Here is a 20,750-nt window from a genome sequence, read left to right as displayed (position 1 = left end):
CACAGCCAATAAGCAAGAGAGCTGAAATTCGAACCAATCTAGCTAATGCAAGGTCTCCTGCCGCGGGCACGTCAGGCTCTGCGCGGGCCTCTTCTCACACTGCCACCGCCCCCCACAGCTACTCCAGCTGGCCACCTCACCATAGGTCTGAGGAGCTGAGGCCTGGAGCTGTGATGGTGGACGCTGCTTCTGCCTGGGCCAGGAGGCAGGGAGCCGGGTGTGGTGGGGACCCCGGGTACTGCGCCGAGAAGATGGCTCGGCCCCAGATTCCTGGGCCCTCCAGGCGGAGGAGGCCAGGGCCCAGGTACTTAGATGCTGGCGGCAGGCCACTGCACCGCAAGGGGCCGGTTTATGTGGCCTGGGTGCCTTGAGGGACGTCCAGAGGGTCATGGCTGCTCCAACTGGGGCTCTGAGCAGCTCGAGGCCTGCAAGGGACAGAATCGGAAGAATCAAAGGCCAGAGAGCCCAGCCTGGTGCGCTGCTCCCATCAGCTGGAGAGCCCCACACCTGGCCAGCTCCCAGGCTGGGGAGGGAACTGCGGTGACTCCTGGTGTTTCTCCCTGGGCTGGGCACCTGGGACCCACCCAGACTGTCACACAGGCTTGGGAAACCCCTCTTCTTCTGTTGATGTTCCTCCTCAAACCACACAGAAAATCAACAAGTTCATGTTCACACTTGCCCCCGTTTCTCAGCTAGCAACTGAGACTATGAGCAGAGTCACGGTCCAAAGTCACCCAGAAACTAAGGTTTAGAGATAGAGTTGGAGCTCCAGGTATCGGTTCAGTCCTCAGCTTTCCATGGCTCCATCCTGCCATCTGTGTATATGTCTGTGTGCATGTGTGTGTGTGTGTGTGTGCCTGTGATGCTAGGGGTGTGGGGAGCCCCTCCCAGGCTCTTGGTGAATGCGGCTCCACAAAGAAAGATCTGGAAGAGGACCCATGAGTAGAAACCCCAGCACCACAAACTTGATAAATGTCCCAAGGACACTCCACGTAGACAAACACAGGTGTGGCAAGAAGGTCACGGAGCCTTGAGATCTTTAAAGACTCGATTTAAGAAATGTGGGATGACATCCCCAACCAGGGACACTCAGGCCTGTTGCCTACACTCCTGCTCAGTGGATGCATACAGTTAGACCAGAAAAGACATGTTATTAGATTTGTTTTGCTACAAGAGGCCTCAGCAAGTAAGGAGACTGGCTCCCAATTTCACATACTCGAGAACTGAGCCTGAGACTTGTCCCAGGTAACAAAGCAGTTCATGGGCTTGGATGAGACAGTAAAGGCAAGGGTTAGGATCACTGTTGGTAGACGCCCAGGTTGGCCATTGAGGACCCGAGGCATTGTCTGGAGGGAAGTGGGAAAGAGGCCCCAGGGTAAGCTACCTGAGCTAGACGAGGTGACTTCAACCCTGAAGGTGGGTAGCGAGGCAAGTCCAGCAGGCAGAGAAGGGAACGGTGCAGTGCGCAGACCCAGACACCTCCAGGAGACGGAGAAGCTGTCCCCACCCCTGCTGTCTCTTGAGCCCACTTCTCTGCTGGCCACAGATCTGTGGACACAGACAGACTCCCAGCCACCGGGGCGTTTGGAGCACAACAGGGCCTGGGCTGGGAGCTTTTATAGAGGCAGCTACCACATGACGCAAAGGTGGGGCCCAGAAGTCACCGGGAGGTGCCTCCGGATGGAGCAGGACACCCCATGGCCTGTCCCCCGAGGCTCTGGGCACCTCAGGTTTCGGCAACATCCGGCGGGGAAAGAGGGCAAGACACGGGCCTCAGTCTCAGATGTCAAGAAAGCACTAGCTACAAGAGTGGGAGGAGCTGACGGCCCCTCCCCCCACCCGCCCAGGCCTTACCGCTGGCCGAGGGCTTCGGAGGCAGGAGCACACCAACCAGTGCCCACTGTGCACTCTCCGCATGCCCGGCCCAGTTCGAGGAGCCCCAGTGACCTCACTTAATCCCTGCAACAACCTTATGACTATTATCCCCATTTTCCAGATGAAGAAATTGAAACTCAGACTGAGTCACTTGCCCAGGGTCACATGGCCACTAAGCAGCAAGTTCCCAGTCTAGAAGGTGGGAGAGAAACCGACCCCCGTCGCCCTCACTCCCCAGGGTCAGACCGCAAGCCTGACACTGAGTTCCCATCTCAGTCCTTCAGGCCCTGGCAGCACCATGTGCCAGTAAGACAGACAGCCCCGAATCTCGGCACTGAAAGCAGAGGTGAGCCCCTCACGGGCGCCCCTGACCCAGGGCCCATGCTTGGAACATCCGGGGATGGGGCACTCATTACCTCGTGATCAAAGCCTACAATGGGAAAAAACTCCTCGGAGACCCCATGGTTCCAGGACAGCCAGCACGTGGCCTGCGGGCAGCTGCCACCACCTCCCCCGTGTCCCGGGACAGCCTCCGCAACTCTCCTACTCTAGGAACTGCCGACATCTTTGGTGAGAGAGCTTGATGAATCCAATCTTCAAGTTGCAGGCAAGGAGACCAAGAGTCCAAGCAGGGCTCTGGGACTCTGTCACACAGGAAGAGAGAGCTGGGGCCAGGCGGGGGCAGGGAATGCACAGCCAGGGCCTAGGACCTGCTGGTGGTGGGCGGCGCCAGGGAGCGAGGGGGGGCACCCAGGGGCCCTTGAGGAGGCTGAGGTTGGCGTGGAGGGGAGCTGGAGGGCTGGAAGCACCGTTTCCATTCTCACACTGGGGAAGAAAACGACCATCTCATTGGCCTCTTCCAGGCCAAATTCCCTTCCCTTCCCCAGAGCACAGACCGCCTCTGCCCTCAGTGCACACCACGGCCTACACACATTCAGAGTCTACACAGTGCAGGTTTTCTGGGCCAAGCCCATGCTGGGTGCAAGGAGAGAAATAGCCAGACTAGTAGGACGGTGGAGATGGTCACTGCATCCCCTGCACCCCGGGCCCTCACCACCTCAGGGCCTGCCTGCTCCATTTCCAACCACTGACACTAGGCTTTTAGCCTGAAAGCTCTCTCTGGCCACTGGCCCGCGCTCGGCTCCCACATCAGAAGGGCTCAGGAAGGAGCGCTCCCAGAGCAGGCTTCCTGGAGGGGGCAGCTCCCTGCCCCCAACAAGCGTACTCTGGGGTGCCTGGTCTACAGTGCCTCCCCAGACCCAAGCCTCCTCTCCCAGATGTCCCCCAGCACCACTGGCCAGTGGGGCTCCTCCTCTTCTCCAAACCTCTTCCCTCCTCCTGTTCCTCTCCTCCTCCCCCTCATTCTCCCCTTCCTCCCCCTCTTCCTCCTTTCTTCCCTGGTCCCCTTTCCCTCCCATTCCTCCTGCCCCTTCTCTTCCTTACTCCCCCCCTTTCTCCTGCTCCTCCTACCTCCTTCTCCCCCTCCCCCTTCTCCTGTCCCTCCTCCTAGGGTCATTTGGCAACCTGACCACTTCCCCAGTTGTCTGAGCTGGAAGCTTGGTCTGCTCTCTCCTCCATACCCACTCCCTCGGCAGGTCTTGTGTGGTTTGACTCCTGATTTCTCAAAACTGTCCACCATCTAATCACCTACATCCTCCCTCCAGTCCAGGCCACTCCTGCCTGGACACACCAGCAGGCCTCTAATGGGCTATGCTGTGGCGCCTCTGCCCCACATTCTCCAACCCCCAGATCACAGCTAAAGGGAATCTTCAGACTCCTCCCATCTGTCAAGGATCAGTGGAACCTCAGAACCTTTTTAGATCCTCTGGCCCCAGGCTCTTCCTGTTACGGCCGGAAGCCACCATCTACCTGGTGTGAGAGTTGCCCTGGCCCAGGCCGCATCGCTGGCCAACCTCGGAGGCCCGGAGAGGCTGGAGCAGGCCTGGTCCAGAGGAAACACTCACCGACCAGAGGAAGGGAGGAGGGAACGTGCAGCGGAGAAGGAGATGGATGAGGAACGCGATGGACCGTTGTATGAGGTGAAAGACACGTGAACAGGTGGGCGGTCAGGGACATGATGCGTACATGGGACCAACGGGTGGACGGGTGGATGGGTGGATGGACGGCAGCCAGGAAGATGGACAGGTTCGTCAGACAGAAAATAATTCAATGACTTGGGTAGATGGCTTAGTGGCTGGATGAAGAGATGGACGGGTGGGCGGGCAGGCAGATGAGCAGACAGATGGACGGCCAGATGGGTGGGTGGTGGATGGAAGGACACAGTGGTATTTGGGTGCACGGATGAGTGGCTGGGTTGGTGGGTGATTGGCCAGGAAATGGGTGAATACATGGAAGGAAAGACGGCCGCACGCACTGGATAGGTGAGTGCACAGGTGGGTGGACGGCAGGTGGATGGGGGGTGTGTGTGTAGCTAGGCCAACAGCGGGTTAAGGAGAGGCCGGAGGGGAGAGGGACAGGCAAGTAGACAGATGAGTGTCTGCTTGCCGGATGGCTAGATGGATCAATGCCCATCGGTGACCTCCATTTACCTCTTGATTCCTATCTTCTAAGTAACGGTGCTGAGCAGGCACGTGGCTGTCTTCAAGGCTGTGTCAGCAGCAGCTGCCATGTCCCAGGCCCCACCTGGAGAGGAATCGGTTGCTACAGGACCCTAAAGTTAACAGAGCAAAGCCGAATTACTATAGATGGTGCTGCTCTCCTCACGATGGCTCCAAAGTCTATTTCCACCTAAACCCACATTTCTGCTGCTTCCCTCGGGATCCCGTGGGAGGTGGGAGAGGCCTCCGGCCCACACCTCTGACACCCACACCTTTGCAGCTTGTGAGTCTGTCTATGAAACCGTTCTGAACCAGCGGAGGGCAGAACAGGATGGGTCGCCGGAGGAAACTACAGCTGGTAATTACTGAGGGCCCACTGATTGCCAGGCACTGTGGTAGGTGTCACAGGGACATTAGCTCATGTTATCCTCACAACAACGCCACAGGGTTGGAACCATCCCTGTTCTCATTCCAGAGAGGTGGGCAGTGCGGTAATTTCCCCAAGGTCACAGAGGAACCCAGGTCCCTAACCTATGCTCCTAGCCACCACCTGCAGAGCCTTCCCAGTGACAACCACAGGGTTCAAGAACGAAAGGACAGAAGGACAGACGGACGGATGGATCATGGATAGATGGATGGATGATGGGTAGGTAGGTGGGTGTGTGGATGGCTGGATTATGGACGCATGGGTGGGTGGGTGGATTATGGGTGCGTGTGTGGGTGGGCGGTGGATTACGGATGGACAGATGGGTGGGTGGGCGTGTGGATGGCGGATGCTAGACAGACGGATGAGTAGGTGGGGAGAGTAGCAGGTGAATGCATGGATGGTGAATGGATGCAGTGGCTGGGGGCGCGGGACAGATGAATTTACAGATGAGTGCATGGATGCATAAATGTCGCTACGGATGGGTGCATGTTGGTAACCTGTCGGACACTTGCCTTGGGCATACACACACCCTATGTCATCCCAGCAACCCAGAAGCCTCGCTTTTCCCACTGACAATGGGGCCCCTGCTTTTCTCCCCAGCACGCTGTGTGGATGCGAGGACAGCGTGGCAGGAGGGCCCTCCGTGAGCTTCCAGAGGCAGGCCCACTCACCTTCCCCCACTTCCCAGCCACCGAGGGCACAGAGCCCAACCCCTTCACAGCTGAGCTGGCTGCCGTCCACTGTCGCACTGGCTTTTCTGGCTGGGATCAAGGGCACTGTGGGTGAGTCACCCCCACATCATAAGCCTCCTGGGGCAGGTGACAGCGATGGGTTTAGAGGCACACAGACCTGGGTTCAAGTCCTCTGCCCGTCACAAGCTGTGTGACCTTCGGTGACTCACTTCCCCCTTCTGGGCCTCTGCTTACTCCATAAGGGAATGTCCTTCTGATCCCTTTTCACCTTCCAGGCTCTTACCTCAAGACTCCCTGTCCTCAGCCCCCTGCTGCCCCATCCCTCACCATTCCCTGAGCAGTGGCTGTGGGTCTGCAGGGTTCCTCTCTTAGCCCCGACACTCTGGAAGTGATGGGGAAACTGAGGCCCAGGGAGGCTCCATCATAGACCCACATCACACTGGGAATCCCCATGGAAAAGACTTGTGCCCAAATCTCTGATCTTTGCCCTTCCCCTAGAATGGGCCAACACTGCGCCTGGCCTGAGGGCCCACTCCTGTCTTCAGTTACTCCAACATTCAGTGTCACCTTGAGGGAGGGCTTCTTGTCCCGGCTGCACAGACAGGGAAATTGGGGCTCACAGAGGCTAAGTCACTTGCCCTGGGTCACCTGGAGCTGGAACTCCAAAAGATGAGCTGTCACAGGACAATCTTTTAAGGGGAAGGATGCGAGACGGTCTGCCCTGCCCCACTTCCTGTGGGCCTGTTGGGTCCTCTGGCCAGCCCCAGGCTCTCTCAGTCTTGTTTCCAATGCCCTAGTCCCTAAAAGGGCTTTACCCAGACCCACATACCCAATCACATGTGTTCTCACCTGTGAGGGGGGCAAATTAGTTCCATTCTCCAGGGAAACAGAGGTTCAGAGCAGAGAAGTGACTGGCCCAAGATCACAAAGCCACTGAGTGAGCGGCAGTTTGGAGATAAGAACTCAGGTCTCTGGACACCCTGTCCAGTGCTCCGCCTGCTCCCCTGAGAGGACCACAGCAGCCCATGATGTGAATTCAAACCTCAGAAGTTCACCAAATGCTTTCCTGGGTCATGGGCACAGACCCAGATTGGATAGGTTGGGGGGTGAGGTGGGGCTTGCACAAAACATGGGAGCAGCCCAAGCCCAGACAGGCCAGACTGGCCCTCAGACTCCCAGCAGCGAGGGCAGGGCCTGGATGGACCCTGAAGCTTCCCCACTTCCCCCTGCCAGTGCCAGGCTGTCAGCCAAGGCCAGGGCTGAAACTGCCCGGGGACAGGGCAAGGCATTTCCCCTCCCTGAGGCCCAGCTTCCTCCTCCACAAAATGGGCTGGTGAGACCTGCCCAGCGGATGTGCCCATGCAATTCAGTGCGGTGAGGGAGGTGAGCTCTGGGCACAGGGCCTGGAACAACTGGGCCCTGCAGGAGGCAGCTGTCATCACCCCCGAACTCAGTCCTCCCTGGGGGGTAAGGGGGGGCCCAAGTGTGTCAGCGAGCCGCGATTCCCTAACCCAAGGCCTGGCTGACCCCAGCTCTAGAACCCTTCCTGGGCCTCAGCCTCCTCGTTTGCAAAAGAGATACAGCCCACCTACCTCCGGGCAGTCAGGGGAGCAAAGGGAGGCCCTGTCCTGGTGCAGCCCTGGGGTAAGGGCCAGTCCCTCCAAGGTTCCCTGGAACGTTCTCTTGCCAGCTCTGAGTGCAGACATGGAGATTCCCAAGAGGATGGAAAGGTGGCATGTGTATCCCTCGCCCTCCCATGCAGTCCTGTGTGACCCTCTCCAGATGCACCCCTAGAGGCCTGGAAGCAGGAGAACTGGGAGCTGGCAGAGCTTGGAGCCTGGCCACCTCCCTCCTCTGTGCCCAGCAAATGCTGCCGCCACCACCGCAGGCAACCCTCAGGCCACTCCTGCTCCATAGCCTGGTGACAGGGCTACACACTCTGATCCAGGGACAAGCTGGGCCAAATGGCCGGCAGAAGTGGACATCTGCCTTCTGAGCCCCAAGGTGAAGCCAGGGCAGGAGCTTCTGGCCCCCAGGATGGACGACGGGTCATGCCAGACACTGGGGAATGTTTTGGAGAGTATTTTTATCTTGAGAACATCCTTCTACAGCAGGTGGGGACGGGAGGGAGACAGGGTGTCCTTGGCCCCAGGCCTCTGGGTGTAGCCGAGGACAGAGGCCCCTGGGAGCTCTCTACTAGAGTGGCCGGCCATTAGAGACCGCTCTGTCCCGAATCTCCCATCCCAGGAGCATGTGGGACCTAAAGGGTCTCGAGGCAGGTGTCTGTCCCTCTCTGGGCCTCCCTCTTACAGTCAGCCCTTCCTGAGAGCCTGCTTTGGCTGGGCTCAGCTGGGCCCCAGTGACTTGGATGGACCAGCAAATGCCTGTCCTCGTGGGGTGCCCTGCCAACAAGGGAGATAGTGAGTAAACCAGCAGTCACAACAAGACTGGCTCAGAGCCACAGTCAGAGCCCTCGGTGCCCAGGACAGACAGCTAACACAGTCGGGGTGCAGGGGGACTTCCTGGAAGGAGCAACAGGAGAAAGCCCAGCCGAGACGGACCGCAGGGCTGTCAGTAGCACCCAGAATCCCATGGGTCACGGTGCACATGGGGCTCTGCTCCACACACACTGGGCCTTGGGCAAGGCTCTCCCACCTCTGAGTCTCCCTGTTCCCATCTACAACCCCAGGGGCTGGCCCTTCCAAGCCCAACATTCCAGAATCCTAAAGGATTTGGGGCTGAAGAGTGTGTGGAGAGACAGACAGGGATGTCATCATCCTACTAACAGAGAAGTCCTGTGTGCATAGGCACTGGGGCCAAGGCGAGACACTGACAGATGAAGAAACTGAGGACCTGAGAGGCGCCAGATAGCATACTCATGACCTTGGGCTTGATCCCACGGGCAATGAAGTGTCAGAAGGAAACTTGAAAGTATGAGTTGGGGCAATATGGCCTGGGTTCAAATCCTCTCTCTGTCCCTTCCTGTGTGACCTTGGGCAAGTCATATACCCTCTCTGAGCCCATCTTCTGAGTTGTAAAATGGGATTAATAGTGGTATCATCTCATGGGGTTTCATCAAGTTAATACATGGAGGTTGCCCAACTGGAAATTTCCTGGTTCCCCACTGCCTCCCATCACCACATACCTGAGGCCCAACTCACTCTAGAGAGGGGGCATGGGCCCCTTGGAGGGCCTGGGCTGGACCTCACTCCAGGCAGGAAGGAAGGAACAGATAGAAAGAATGGGAAGGAACCCCAGGGGGAGGTACACAATGAGCAAAGGCACCGTGGCCTCTATTTTTCTTAAAGCTGTAATTTTTCATGCTTCATCTTAATTGGAGTCTCAGACATTTCCCAAGCACCCAGCATGTTCACAGGAGAGCAAAGACCTGAGATAAAGTGACAAGAACAGCCTGGCACAAGGAAGACCATGAAAGATAAGGCAGGAAAACTTACCAACATAAAAATATTTATGATGTTGTTTATCAAAACCTATCATAAGCAAAAAAAGCAAATGAAAACGTTTACTATAAAGAAGACTGGTGCACTGAATATACAAAGAGTTATTATAAATCAACAACAGAAAAGGACATGATAGGAATGAACACAGTGCTAGAGGTAGGCTCTCCACTGAAGATCATGTGACCCCAGCAACTGATGACTCAAGAATGTCCATGCCTCAGAGCCTCAGCATGAGGGGGCCCCTCCCAGTGGAATGCCTTGAGCTGCCTTCCAGAACTCAGTGTAGCCTTCAAGCACGAAGGATACCTCCTCTATAAAGCCTTCCAAGATTTCTCCAGGTCCCCTGTTGTTCTTTGCTAAGTCCTCCCATGTCTTGGGCCCTGGAACACAGTGCCCGGCTTTGGCTGAGTACCTGTCATTGCATCAGAGGAAGTTCCACAAGCATTTTTGACGGAGGAGTAAACAGGGCAGAGAGAGGAGCATGGTCATGTCCAGGGTTACCCATCTGTGAGCTGAGTCTCAGAGTCAGGTGTCTGTCTGCTCCAGCCACCACATCCCCAATGAGCCCTCCAGACCTGCCTGCCCCCCATGAGGGAAACGGCCCCACCTTGCAACCTGCGTTTCTTCATAACAGGCTGGGCACCACGCAGGGTCTGTCTAGATAAGGCTGGGCAGGATTAGAGCCTGAGCCCCGGCCCCAGTCCCGCCGTGACTCCAACGCTCTGCTGGGGGGACATAGAGATAGTTGTTCCTCTTCCCCCTTTTTTGCCTCCCCTTTTGGTAAATTCAGCTTATTTGGGGAACAGAAAATGCCCTGGGAGGGCCTGACAGACCTCTGAGGGGGCTGGCATAGATGGGAGGCTGAGCTCTATGATCAGGAGTCCAGGAAAGCAGAGGGGGCTTCTAGAAGGACCGTCCCTTCACCCTAACTCAGGCCTGGGAGCACTGCCAAGGCCCTGGGCCTTCACCTCCTTACGAGAATCACCCCTAACACTCATTCAGCAGGCATCTACTGAGCCTCCACTGTGTGCGGACGGGGTCTGTGGGGCTGACCCTCACATGGAGCAAGACAGGCAAAAAACGTGTTGGGGGGAGCAAGTAATCCCAGAGGCAAGGTAGGCCCTAATCTACAGGTCTTCCAGGAAATTGTGACATTTGACTTGAGAGTGGCACAAGGAGAGATTGTGGGAACAGTGTTCCTGGAAGTGGGAACAGCAAAAAAGAAGGCCCTGAGGCTGGACTGTTGCTCCATGTGTTCAAGGAACCGGAAGGAGGTTGGGAGGGCTGGAGCTGAGTGTGTCAGAGAAAGAGAAGAAGCGAGAGGGGACAGGAACAGCTCGGAAAGAGAGAGGACTCGGCTGGGGACACACAGGCCGTAGGATAGATGGGGGCACCCGGGCCTCTTTTTCCTCATCGGCCAGTGGCAGTAATAATCCATGTCCCAGTAGTGGTACTCAGAGGAAATGCTTCCCACTTCCTTGCCTTGCCACACACCAGACCCTCTACCCAGTGCCCTCTCTTCCTCGTTTTTCCACAAACTCCTATGCATCCTTCAACACCCACTTCCAAGCCCCCACCCCTTGGGCTTCCCTCTGTCCTTGATCAGACCATCCTGAGTGGCAGCTGCCTGTCCCTCCCAGTCTTCCCCACCAGGCCAGGGGCCCCCTGAGGCCAGGAGGGCAATAGGGACTAAGCCTCAGAAGGCCCTCCCGAATCCCCCACTGTGACCCAGGAGGACCCTTAAGGCCCGCACCACAAGACTGCAGGCATGGCGGCAGTCCACCCCAAGACCACTTCAGTCTCAGTTCATCATGGGACCTTGCCCTGTCTGGGCCTCAGTTTCCCCATCAGCCCAATGAGAAGTTCTTTTGGGTCTTGTTCATTCTGTCTCAGGGAGAAGGCTGTGGCCTGAGGGGAGTCTCCCACTTCCTTCCCCTACTGACTGCTCAGAGCAGCGCAGCCCCACAGGGAGCAGGAGTCCCACACGGAGCAGAAGTCCCACAGGGAGCAAGGACCAGGCAGCCATCATCAGAGCCCACTCCGAGCTCCGGCAAGCCCAGGGACCCGGAAACGCCAGCTTTCTGCCGTGGCAGCAGGGAGGCCCCGAGACAAGCCTCGGGGTGTCAGGGGATCCTCCCACCTGCTGGGACACATCCCCACGCCCGCCTCCCCAGAGCATCCAGGCAGGTGACACTGAGCGGAGCCTGCTCCCCCCTGCCGTGGCCACGAAACAGAAGCAGAGGCCACTGCGCAGAACATCCAGGTTGGTCCCTAAGCCCTTAGGAGGGCGGCTCAGGGACACCAGAAGCCAAACAAAGGAGCCCGGCAGGCAGGAGCAGGAAGCCGAGGGGTCTGGCAAACACTGCGGGGCGGGGAGGGGAAGAGAGTGCAGGGCTGTGTGGTCCCTGCCACACTGTAGCACATTCTAGCGGGTCCTACCCTGGGGCCCAAAAATGAAATCCAGGGTTCTCTGAACTTGATGGGAAAAACCCACGAACTTCCCCTTTCTCTCTGCAAAATGTACCGCTCCCTCGGTGACAAGTGGAGGCAGTGAAGGCCGGCAGCATGGTGCCCAGTGCGGTCCGTCCTGGGGCCCCCGCCAGCTCTCGCTGTCGAAGGCGTCCCGAAGCCACCACGTGCTGATGACCGGGCCACACGTGCTGATTAACAATTCCCACATCTGCTTTGTGGTCCTCTGTGGGTTCTCTCATGTGTTCAGGAATATTATCCCCAGCAAGTGGACCTCAAAGCCATCCCCAGCCAGCCGGCTAGGGCCTGGGGCCTCCTGTGTGACATGGTGACGTCGCCTGGGCCATCACACTCCCTCAGTCACGCGTCTGTTCCCCAGGCCCGTCTGCAGCAAGCACCACCTCCAGAGATGCCCTATACAGGGTGTCCTGTGAACGGGGTGAAAAGCCCCTGCCCCCTCCCGGGGGGTTCATAACAGACATTTCAGAAAAAAAGGAACAAACGACGATTCGGGCTGCACTGAGGCTGTCCAACCGCTGGGGGACGTGCGGTCTGGACACGGGGAGAAAGCCAGGCCTCCACGGAGAACAGTAAATGCACAGGCTGGAGGCAAGAAGGAGCTACAGTCTGAGGGAGGAGGGTCAGCAACGGGGGGGGGGGGGCAAGCAAAGGGGGGCCTGAGACGGTCTGGGCGGGTCCTCAGCCTATGACCCAGCTATGATGTCCCAGAGTTACCGGGGACTCCTTCTGGGGTTCAGCCCAGGAGCACGCACCTGAGGAATTCTCTGGAACACAGAGAAGAGCACTGACAGCATCTTCCATGCACTCCCTCGTCTAGTCCTGGGTGAGGTGCAGGCTCTTCTTGGCCCAGTGTCACAATGAGACTGAAGCTGGGGGTAGGAAGGGACCCAGAGCCGCCCCCACAGCTGCCTTATCCCAACTTCATCCTCACACACGCTTTTCCAACACCAATACACAGGAAAGGCACTGCCGCCGTGCATCAGGCCTGCCCAACACTGTGACCTAGGCTGCTTCAGTTCATGGTATCATGCCTCTTGATAGAGACTGGAGATGAACTCAGAGAGGGTGAGCACCCTGCCCGGGTCACATGGCTGGTCCACAACAGAGGGCACGAGAACCCAGGCCTTCCAGGGCCATGGGAACACAGACCCTGGACTTGACCACACGAGCCTGGCCCTAATGTCTCTAGGACAAACCTCAGTCTCTCCAGGTGCCTGGAAGAGAATAAGTTAGGTTTGGGGGCATCTATGCTGGAACAGGACCCGTGCCCAGCGGGTCTCTGGCCTGAGAGAGAACCCCAGGAAAAGCTTTCCCATGCCTGAAGCTTTTAGGTAATACCCCATGTGTGTGCCTGTCCACACAGCCAGGAGCCACTGCCCACATGTCCTGCCCTAGAAGAAGAACCAGGGTCCGAGAGAGACCCCAGCACGCCAAAGCCTTGGTCCAGTCAGCGCCGGAGGGCCGCCTCCTCCTTGGGTGACGTATTCTGGAGAGGTCACGTGGACCCAGGGGCCAGGCTGCGTGGCCCACAGCTGGGAGGAGGAACAAGGCTGCTTTCGACTCCCATTCTCAGACCAGCATCTGCCAGCCAGAGGGAGATGCTGGGGAGCTGGAGATCTCCCCTCCACTGGTCACGGCCCTGCCTGCTCCAGCTTGCCCTGCCTCCACCTGGAAGACATACAGTCATGGAATTAATCCTTGCCTCCATTTCCACACTGGTCAGACAGGCCTAATTCTACAGCCTGCCTGGCACAGCCTCTGGGGACTTAACCGAGGTAGTGTGTGCCGAGTGCTCCGACCGGGGTCCAGCACACAGAAGGTGCTTGTGTGTGGGCACAGCCTTGCTTGGATATCAGGTCCGGGGGTTGGGTGCATGCTTTTCTAGAAATGTCAGTGATCTGTAGGCACCTGACCCCACAGAAACAGATCTTGAGGGAAGGATTTAGGAGCAGGAAGTTTATTTCGGAGGTGATCCCGGCTGTGCGGGAAAAGCAGGAGAAGGATGGCAGCAAGTCACAGGGCAGCTGCTGAGCAAGTCCCTTCTGGGACACCTCGGCTCCAGCCTGTTGGTGCCTAAAGCTCAAATCTTGGTTATCCCCCCAAAGGGCAAGAAAGTCCCCAAAGTGGTCTGTGGTGCTCCCAGGAGGCAGGAGCTGCAGTGGCCCGAGGCTGTTCACCCCGCCAAGGGGTACAGGGTCGGAGAGGTGCAGTTTAGGTGTTCATCCCCAGGAGTGCCTCTGCAGATGGCTCCAGGGACTGGAGGGGAGTTAGGCTGTGGGCTGAAGTGCGAGGGATGAAGTGGACAGCCCCGTCCGCTGGGGTCTCCCGCAGGGCAGTGTGTGCCGACGTTTGTGCAGGGGTTGGACACCATGGCCGTAGGTCTCTGTGTGTCTGCCCTTGCACACGTGTTATATACATGTTCAAGCTTTACGAGGTGTGGCACACACGTGCATGCGTGCTCGGGGCAGGTGCCCGTGCATGCACTATAGTCCCTCGCCCAGCACTGGTTGGCAGTGGCCATGGGATGGCAGAGATGGTCTGGTCACCTTGGCAACAGGGCAGGAGCTGGCTAAGCTGGGACAGCCTTCGTTCAAAGGGAAAAAAAAAAAAAAACCCAAACCACTGAACACAAAGGCTGGGAAAAGAAAAGGTGCTGGGGGGCTGGGGGGGGGCAAAGCACAGCCCCTCGAGCCCCCAGGTTCTGTTCACAGATACCCCACCCAGCCCGTGAGCTAGCCAAGTGCTGCCAGGAGTCTAGACACTGGTCCAAGGTCCCATATGTGGCCCAGATTGCTGAGTATCCCCCGTGCAAGACCCTTCAGAAGCCTGGGAGCCCCTCTCAGAGGACAGCAAGTAGGGATGAGGTGGGCGCCCCGGGCCCTGACCGCCAGAAATGGGGAGAGCCCACAGTCAGAATCACTGAGCTCCAGCAGAGGGCGCCCCAGACACCAGGCACTCCGCAAACCAGGGGACCCTGGGCCCTGCCCAGCAGAAGTCACCCTCTCCGGACAATTAGCGCGCTAATTGCACATGCTGCCCCACGGCCAGGCCATTAGCCCAGATCCTGCGATGATTTATTCACGAGCTCCTATCTCCTTCTCATCCCCACGGCCTGCTCATCAGCCTCACGGCCTATGCTGGGAGGGACGACCCACAGACGCTTCCCTAGCCCTGCTCAAAAACACAGCATGCTATAAATATTTCATCAGACTGAGCACAAGGGATGAAACCGCTGGTGATCTGCTCCCCGCAGGCCGCCGAGAGCTGGACCCCCCACGGGGGTGGCCTCCAGGAAGTGACCTCCGGCCCTGCGGCTGGCAACGTCCAACGTTCCCTTCCCTCTTCCAGGGTGGCCCAGGCCTGAGAGACTGCGGCAGGACCTCTGCTCACATCACAGGGCTTTACCCTGACTGCTTTATTGTGTCCTGACCAGGCCCTATGGGACAGAGTCTGCTATTAGCCTCATTTGACAGAAGAGGAAACTGAGAGACGAAGGCCCTTACCTAAGGCCATACTGCCTGTCAGAGACAGAGTGGGACCTACCCGTGGCGGGCAGCCCCAGAGCCCCCAAATCTGGCCTCCCAGAGTCCCAGTGCAGCCCTGTGAAGTAGGCACTCTCGTGATCCCTGTTATACAGATAAGGACACCAGGGCTCAGAGAAATGAAGTGACTTGCTCAGGGTCACATAGCGGGGAATAGAAGCCAGGCAGGTGACCTTGACCAATAATGTGCTCAAGTCCATGCCCTGGTTGACTGCACTAATGGGAAGGGCCCTCAGATCACAGCGCTACCCTCTTGTCATCCCTCTCACAGAGAAGGAGCCCCTTGTACAGCCAGACAGGCCAGTCTTCAACAAAATCAGGATGGGGAATTCTGGAAACCCTGTGCCCACTCCCAGGGCATCCCATAACCTCCGGCTTTCCCTGAGACCCTTGGGAAGAGAACTGCCTAGAACCCTAAATCCTGGCAGACTGGCTGTCTCTTTGGGACTCAGTGTCCTCATCTGTAAGATGAGCCCTGACAGTGCCTCCAGGGCCTGGGGTGGGCATGTGAAGAATTGGTCGACAGCACAAGGCCCGCATGCCATGATCACCCAGCAAGGTGGCTCTGTGCATTCGTGTTACTTGCAAAGCCCGAGGTAGAGCACCTGCTTGAATCCAGACTGCACGAGCTTTGAAGTGGACCTGCTCTGGGTTCAGATTCCAGCTCTGTGATTCCCTGGCTGTGTGTCTAGGGCACCTGGCTGCCCGTCTCTGAGCCCGTTTCCCTGCATGTCCACTGAGGCTGTCACTCCTGCCCCATGGGACTGGGGGAACAAGGGCCATCCAGTTGTTCCATGACTCATCTCTGACCTCAGCAAGCACTTGAGAGCCAACCAGCCCCTCACTTCCATTTCAACTCCAAAGTCAGGGCACCTCTGAGCAACTCCGGCCAGTATCTCCCTGCTGGGGATCCTGAGAGGCCACCACACCAGGCCTGCCAGGGACCTAAGGACAGCAAGACTGTGGCCCAACTGGGGAGCAGGAGTCCCAGGCTGGCCGCAGATGTCCAGAACCCAGAGAGGGCAGGCTTCGAGGGAGCCACACACAAGACAGTGCAGGGGTGCTGGACCAGCCCGGAGACCCCGGCCCACTCACCCTGCCTCACCCGAAGCCAGACCGCCCTGCCCCTCTCCCTGGACCTGTCCACAGTCCCTGGCTGAGCACCGGCCACATTCAAACTGTAGCTCTGGCCCGCAGATGTTTTGAGACTTGGGCAGCTCACTTTAGCACTCTGGACCTCAGTTTCTCCATCTCTAACACGGGGTACTAAGAGGTGATTGCCGTGATGATGAATGAGTTTGTGAACACTCAGAACCATGCCTGGCATAGAGAAATATTCTCATCACTACCATTATGATTCACAGCAGCAGCATTTCTGTGCCGGGCACTGGGGGTACAGAGGGAAGAGACCCACAGAGCCCAGCACCAACCACACTGTGTGTTCGTGGGCTCTCTCCAGGCCTGCCAGCTCCAGGGGTCCTCAAGCACTTTCAGGAACCCCTTTTCTGTGGCCCCAACAGGGCCAGGAAAGAGTTTCTGCAAAGAAAATGACGAGACATTTCCTGACAGTTTATCTCTGGCCACACTGAACTCCCAGCTGGTCCCATCTCCATATGCCTTTGCCCCGGCTATGCCCCTAACCCCCAGGGTGCCCACTCCCTGACTGACCTCTGGCTTCTCCTTCGGGCTCCCAGGCTGGGTTTGGGGTCTCCCTCAGGTTTCTCTCTGAGACAGCCCTGACCACCCTCAGCCTCAAGCTGACCTTCTAGTCCCTGATCCATCTCCGGAACCACCCAGCATGGGGCCAGGGACAGAGCAAGGGCTCCGGGTCTGCAACCAGAATAACAATGATCTACAATGCGAGTTTGTGTTTATTGAGCATATACTACATACCAGACCTTGGCCCCAAGAACAACATTCTTTCATTTAAGCCACTTGAGTATCTTATGACATAGGTACTATTTTACAGAGGAGAAACTGAGGCCTGGGACGAAGGCCTGAGAACCCTGGAGACTTTGTGAGCCACAGCCCAGATCCAGACTTCTATGGCCTTCTGAGGGCTGCTCTGTCAGCCAGAGCCAGACCCCAGGACTGGGGCTCACAGGAGCACCTGGGGGCCCAGAAATTCCCTTCAACCTACCTGAGCCCCATGTCCTCATCTGTAAATGGGGATGACCAAGGGAAGGCGTCTTCCAGGATTACTGTGTGAGAGCGATGTGTCAGTACCCACAAAGCTCTGAGGCAGCAGAAGCTTCCAGTAAATGCCCTTTTCCAGAGACCCAGGAGCCTGCACTTTCCCTCTACCTGGAGCAACAGGTGAGCCAAAGAACCTGGGTGTTGGGGCGATGCAGGACCACGGTAAGGGGAGCAGTTCCAGAGGGATGGTGGAGGTAATAAGAGATATGTGACTTAAAACCCCATCCCTGGCCTGGGAGTAGTCTCAGCCCCTCCCCAGAAAGTGGGGGGCTGGGCCAGAGGGGCAGCAGTTACTGAGGGTGAGAGCCCCGGCAAGTGGGGGCCCAGCCCAGGTCTGCTTCCCTCACCTGCCCACTGCCCCGATGCTGTCAGGTCATGCCCTCCTCACTGGTCACAGCACACATCTCTCCCACCTGCTTACAAAACTCAACCATGCGCCCCCCCCCACCTCCAATGCCCACAAGCACCTTCAGGCTTTCCACCCGTCTCTACAGTCCTTGTCTGTCTATCCTGCCCTCAAACTGGCCCCATCACTGTGGGCCACAACCCATCGATACCGTCTGCCATTTGGTCAGTCTGACCCTGTCTCCATGCCTGGTCCCAGGCCCCAGAGTCTGAACTCACTGGCCTGGGCTCCGCCTCCTGAGGTCGCTGGGTTGTGGAGGGGGAAAGCAGAGAGGAAGGGAGGGGTCCACGAAACCCCCACTCCCAACAGTACCAGCATCCCCAGGCCAAGGAGAGCCAGGTGGCTGGGACCCTCTCCAAATCCAGCCTCCAGGCACAGCCCTAGTGGGGGGCTCCTGCCGGATCCTCAGTGCTGACAGGCTGATTACGGGGTGGGGGATCAGCTGGGCCTCTGCCTCCTCCCTCAGCAGCTGCAGCCCGGGGGGGAGGCCAACGGAGGGGGCTCCTGTTGGGAGGTGGCCTCTATCTCCCGCCTGCCTTTCCATGCCCACTCCCCTTCCCTGGGGAGCCCTGTCTGCCGGACGGGGTCCTGCTGAGCACACACATGTCCATGACCCCCACGCGGACACAGGCGGAGTCCCAGACGGGTGCCGGGCCCGTGGGAACTCTTGGACACAAGACCCTGCTAGGACCTCTAGTGGGTAGCTTTTTATCCCCATTTTACACACAGGGAAACTGAGGTTCAGAAAAGCTCTGCAGTATGCCTGGAGCGCTTCCTGCAGTAGTTACTGTGGCTCAGGAAAAGGGGACGGGAAACTGCTTTGAGATGCCCCAGCACCCGCCACATGCCTGGCACTCCCCACAGATTGCCCTGGTCCATGTAAGGACAGTCCGAGGAGGCGGAGACTGGGATGCGGGCACCTGCCGCTCAGTGAGGAGCCCAGAGTGCAGGCTGAGCCCCGAAGCAGTCGTGCCAGAAGGCGGAGTCCTGGCTGGCCCTCCCACATGCCAGCAACCACCAGCCCCACTAGGAGGCATGGGAGGGGGGGCATCCGCAGCCTGGGGAGGGGCGGGGAGGGGGCAGAGGGTCAGCAGAAGGCAGGAGCGTGGTTCTGGCCATGGAAGGCTGAAGGGGCCCACAGACACGCAGGGGAGAGGCGCCTGGGCAGGCAGGAGGCTGAGTCTGGAAGGGGAAAGCAGACCTGGACTAGAGACAAAACCAGGAGCTGGCCGAGGGGATGGCTGAGGCCCATGTGTGGGAGGAGAGGGCACCCCAGCAAGCACACGTCGAGGCACTGGGGTGGCTGTGGAGCCACACAGGCCTTCCTGCAGGGAGCAAGGGCTGCGGACCCAGATGGGGCGGACGGTGAGCAGCACAAATGCTGAAGGTGACCGTGGGGGACACAGGTGACCTGGACCTGAGCAGTTTTCACTGCCGTCATAGGTATGAAGATCAGGGACAAAGCCCAAGGGGCGAAACTGGGGAAAGCAACTGGGGACATATCCCATGAGGAGCTGTGTGCTTGCAGAGAGCAGGGAAATGAGCAGGAGCTTGGGGAGGGGGCAGGGACGGTGTTTCCAACGTGGAAAGATAATATCACCTCAGAAGCTTAAACACAGGGTTGTCATCTGACCCAGCCATTCCTCCCCTAGGTGTGTACACACAAGGGGACTGAAATCAGCGCTCGCACAAAACACCTGTTCACAGCAACGCGACTCACAACAGCCACAAGCAGAAACAGCCCGAACGCTCATCAGCCGCTAAAGGACACAAGGACTGTGGACGTTCATCAGTGGAACATCACTCAGCCGTAAAATGAGCCAGGTACAGACCCCACAACGACGTAGCTGAATCTCAGAAACACTTCGCTGAGTGGAAGAAGCCTGACACGAAGGCTTGTGTGATCCCGTGTCTACGGACATCCAGAGTCACTAAACAGAGAGACAGAAAGTAGACACGTGGCCTCCAGGGCCCGTGAGGTGGAGAGTGGGGCTCACAGAGTGCAGAATGACTCCTCCACGGGCACGGGGCTTCCTCTCGCAATGGAAATGCTTTGGAACAAGATGAGAGACTAGTTGTGCAACACTGAGAATGTTCTGGATGCCACTGAACAGTTCACTTTAAACAGTTCATTTTCGGAGGCACCTGGGTGGCTCAGTGGGTTAAAGCCTCTGCCTTCAGCTCAGGTCATGATCCCAGGGTCCTGGGATCGAGCCCCACATTGGACTCTCTGCTCAGCAGGGAGCCTGCTTCCACCTCTCTCTCTGCCTGCCTCTCTGCCTAGTTGTGATTTCTCTCTGTCAAATAAATAAATAAAATCTTAAAAAAAAAAAGTTCATTTTCCGTCGTGTGAATTTTGCCTCAAAAAAAAAAAAATATGTTTTTTTGAGAAGTCACATAAAAGAGATTTGAACCCAACTCTAGCCCGGCAGACGTACATCCAGATGCTTGCACGCACTCCACGGGGCCACGGCCACAAGCCAGGGGAGTGGGATAAAAAGAAACACACCACAACCCTGCATGTCCCCCAGGCCCCTCCTCACTCTCCATCCAGGTCCTTGAACCCAGTAAGCACCTGCTGCCTTTGGCCTCTTTCGGCGCCCCTTTCCCTCAGATCTCCTCCTGGCTCCTCCTGCCTCCAGAAAGCTCTATGATCATACGGCCCCTTCCCTCTCGTATGTTCCACGGTCCATGCTCAGCTGCCCATTGACATTGGAGGGCAGGGATTCGGCATCCCAGACTGTTTTCCAAGACTACTTTTTAGAGAAGGTTTAGGTTTGCGACAAAATTGAGGGGAAGGTACAGAGATTTCCTATCTACCCCCTGTACCCACCCATGCACGGCCTCCCCGTTATCAACATCACTCTCCAGGCTGGGACGCTTGTTACAACAGACAAACTTACACTGACAGCACAATCCTCCAAAGCACACGGCCTCCCTTTGGACTGACTCTTGCTGCTGTGTTGTCGCGGGTTGGAACGGATGTGTCCTGACTGTGTCCAGCATGTGGTAGCATATGCAACAGCTCGGCTGGCCTGGAAATCCCCTGTGCCCTGCCTATTCCTCTCCCCTTCTCTACCCCAGAGAAGGCAACCACTTGCCT

At 57.7% G+C, this 20,750-nt stretch overlaps 1 protein-coding gene across 3 annotated transcripts in view; it reads right to left on the bottom strand.

The window, feature by feature from the left end:
• Positions 1–20,750, bottom strand: part of KCNJ12 (potassium inwardly rectifying channel subfamily J member 12) — a 42,962-nt gene that overhangs the window by 7,246 nt on the left and 14,966 nt on the right. The window contains exons 2-3 of one of the 3 annotated variants that reach the window (XM_045984316.1): positions 4,425–4,546; positions 141–425 (exon numbers count right to left, since the gene is read on the bottom strand). The exons of 1 other annotated variant lie outside the window; for it this stretch is intronic. In XM_045984316.1, the coding sequence (XP_045840272.1) occupies positions 141–390 (250 nt within the window). In that variant the 5' untranslated portion in view covers positions 391–425; positions 4,425–4,546. The remainder of the gene's footprint in view (positions 1–140; positions 426–4,424; positions 4,547–20,750) is intronic. One more of the 3 variants, XM_045984317.1, reaches the window with a different exon arrangement.

Source organism: Meles meles, chromosome 18 (assembly GCF_922984935.1).
Source record: "Meles meles chromosome 18, mMelMel3.1 paternal haplotype, whole genome shotgun sequence".
In the NCBI taxonomy this organism is placed as follows: domain Eukaryota; kingdom Metazoa; phylum Chordata; class Mammalia; order Carnivora; family Mustelidae; genus Meles; species Meles meles.
The sequence above is the reverse complement of the archived record's forward strand: the minus strand, read 5'-3'. Positions and strand labels throughout refer to the sequence as shown.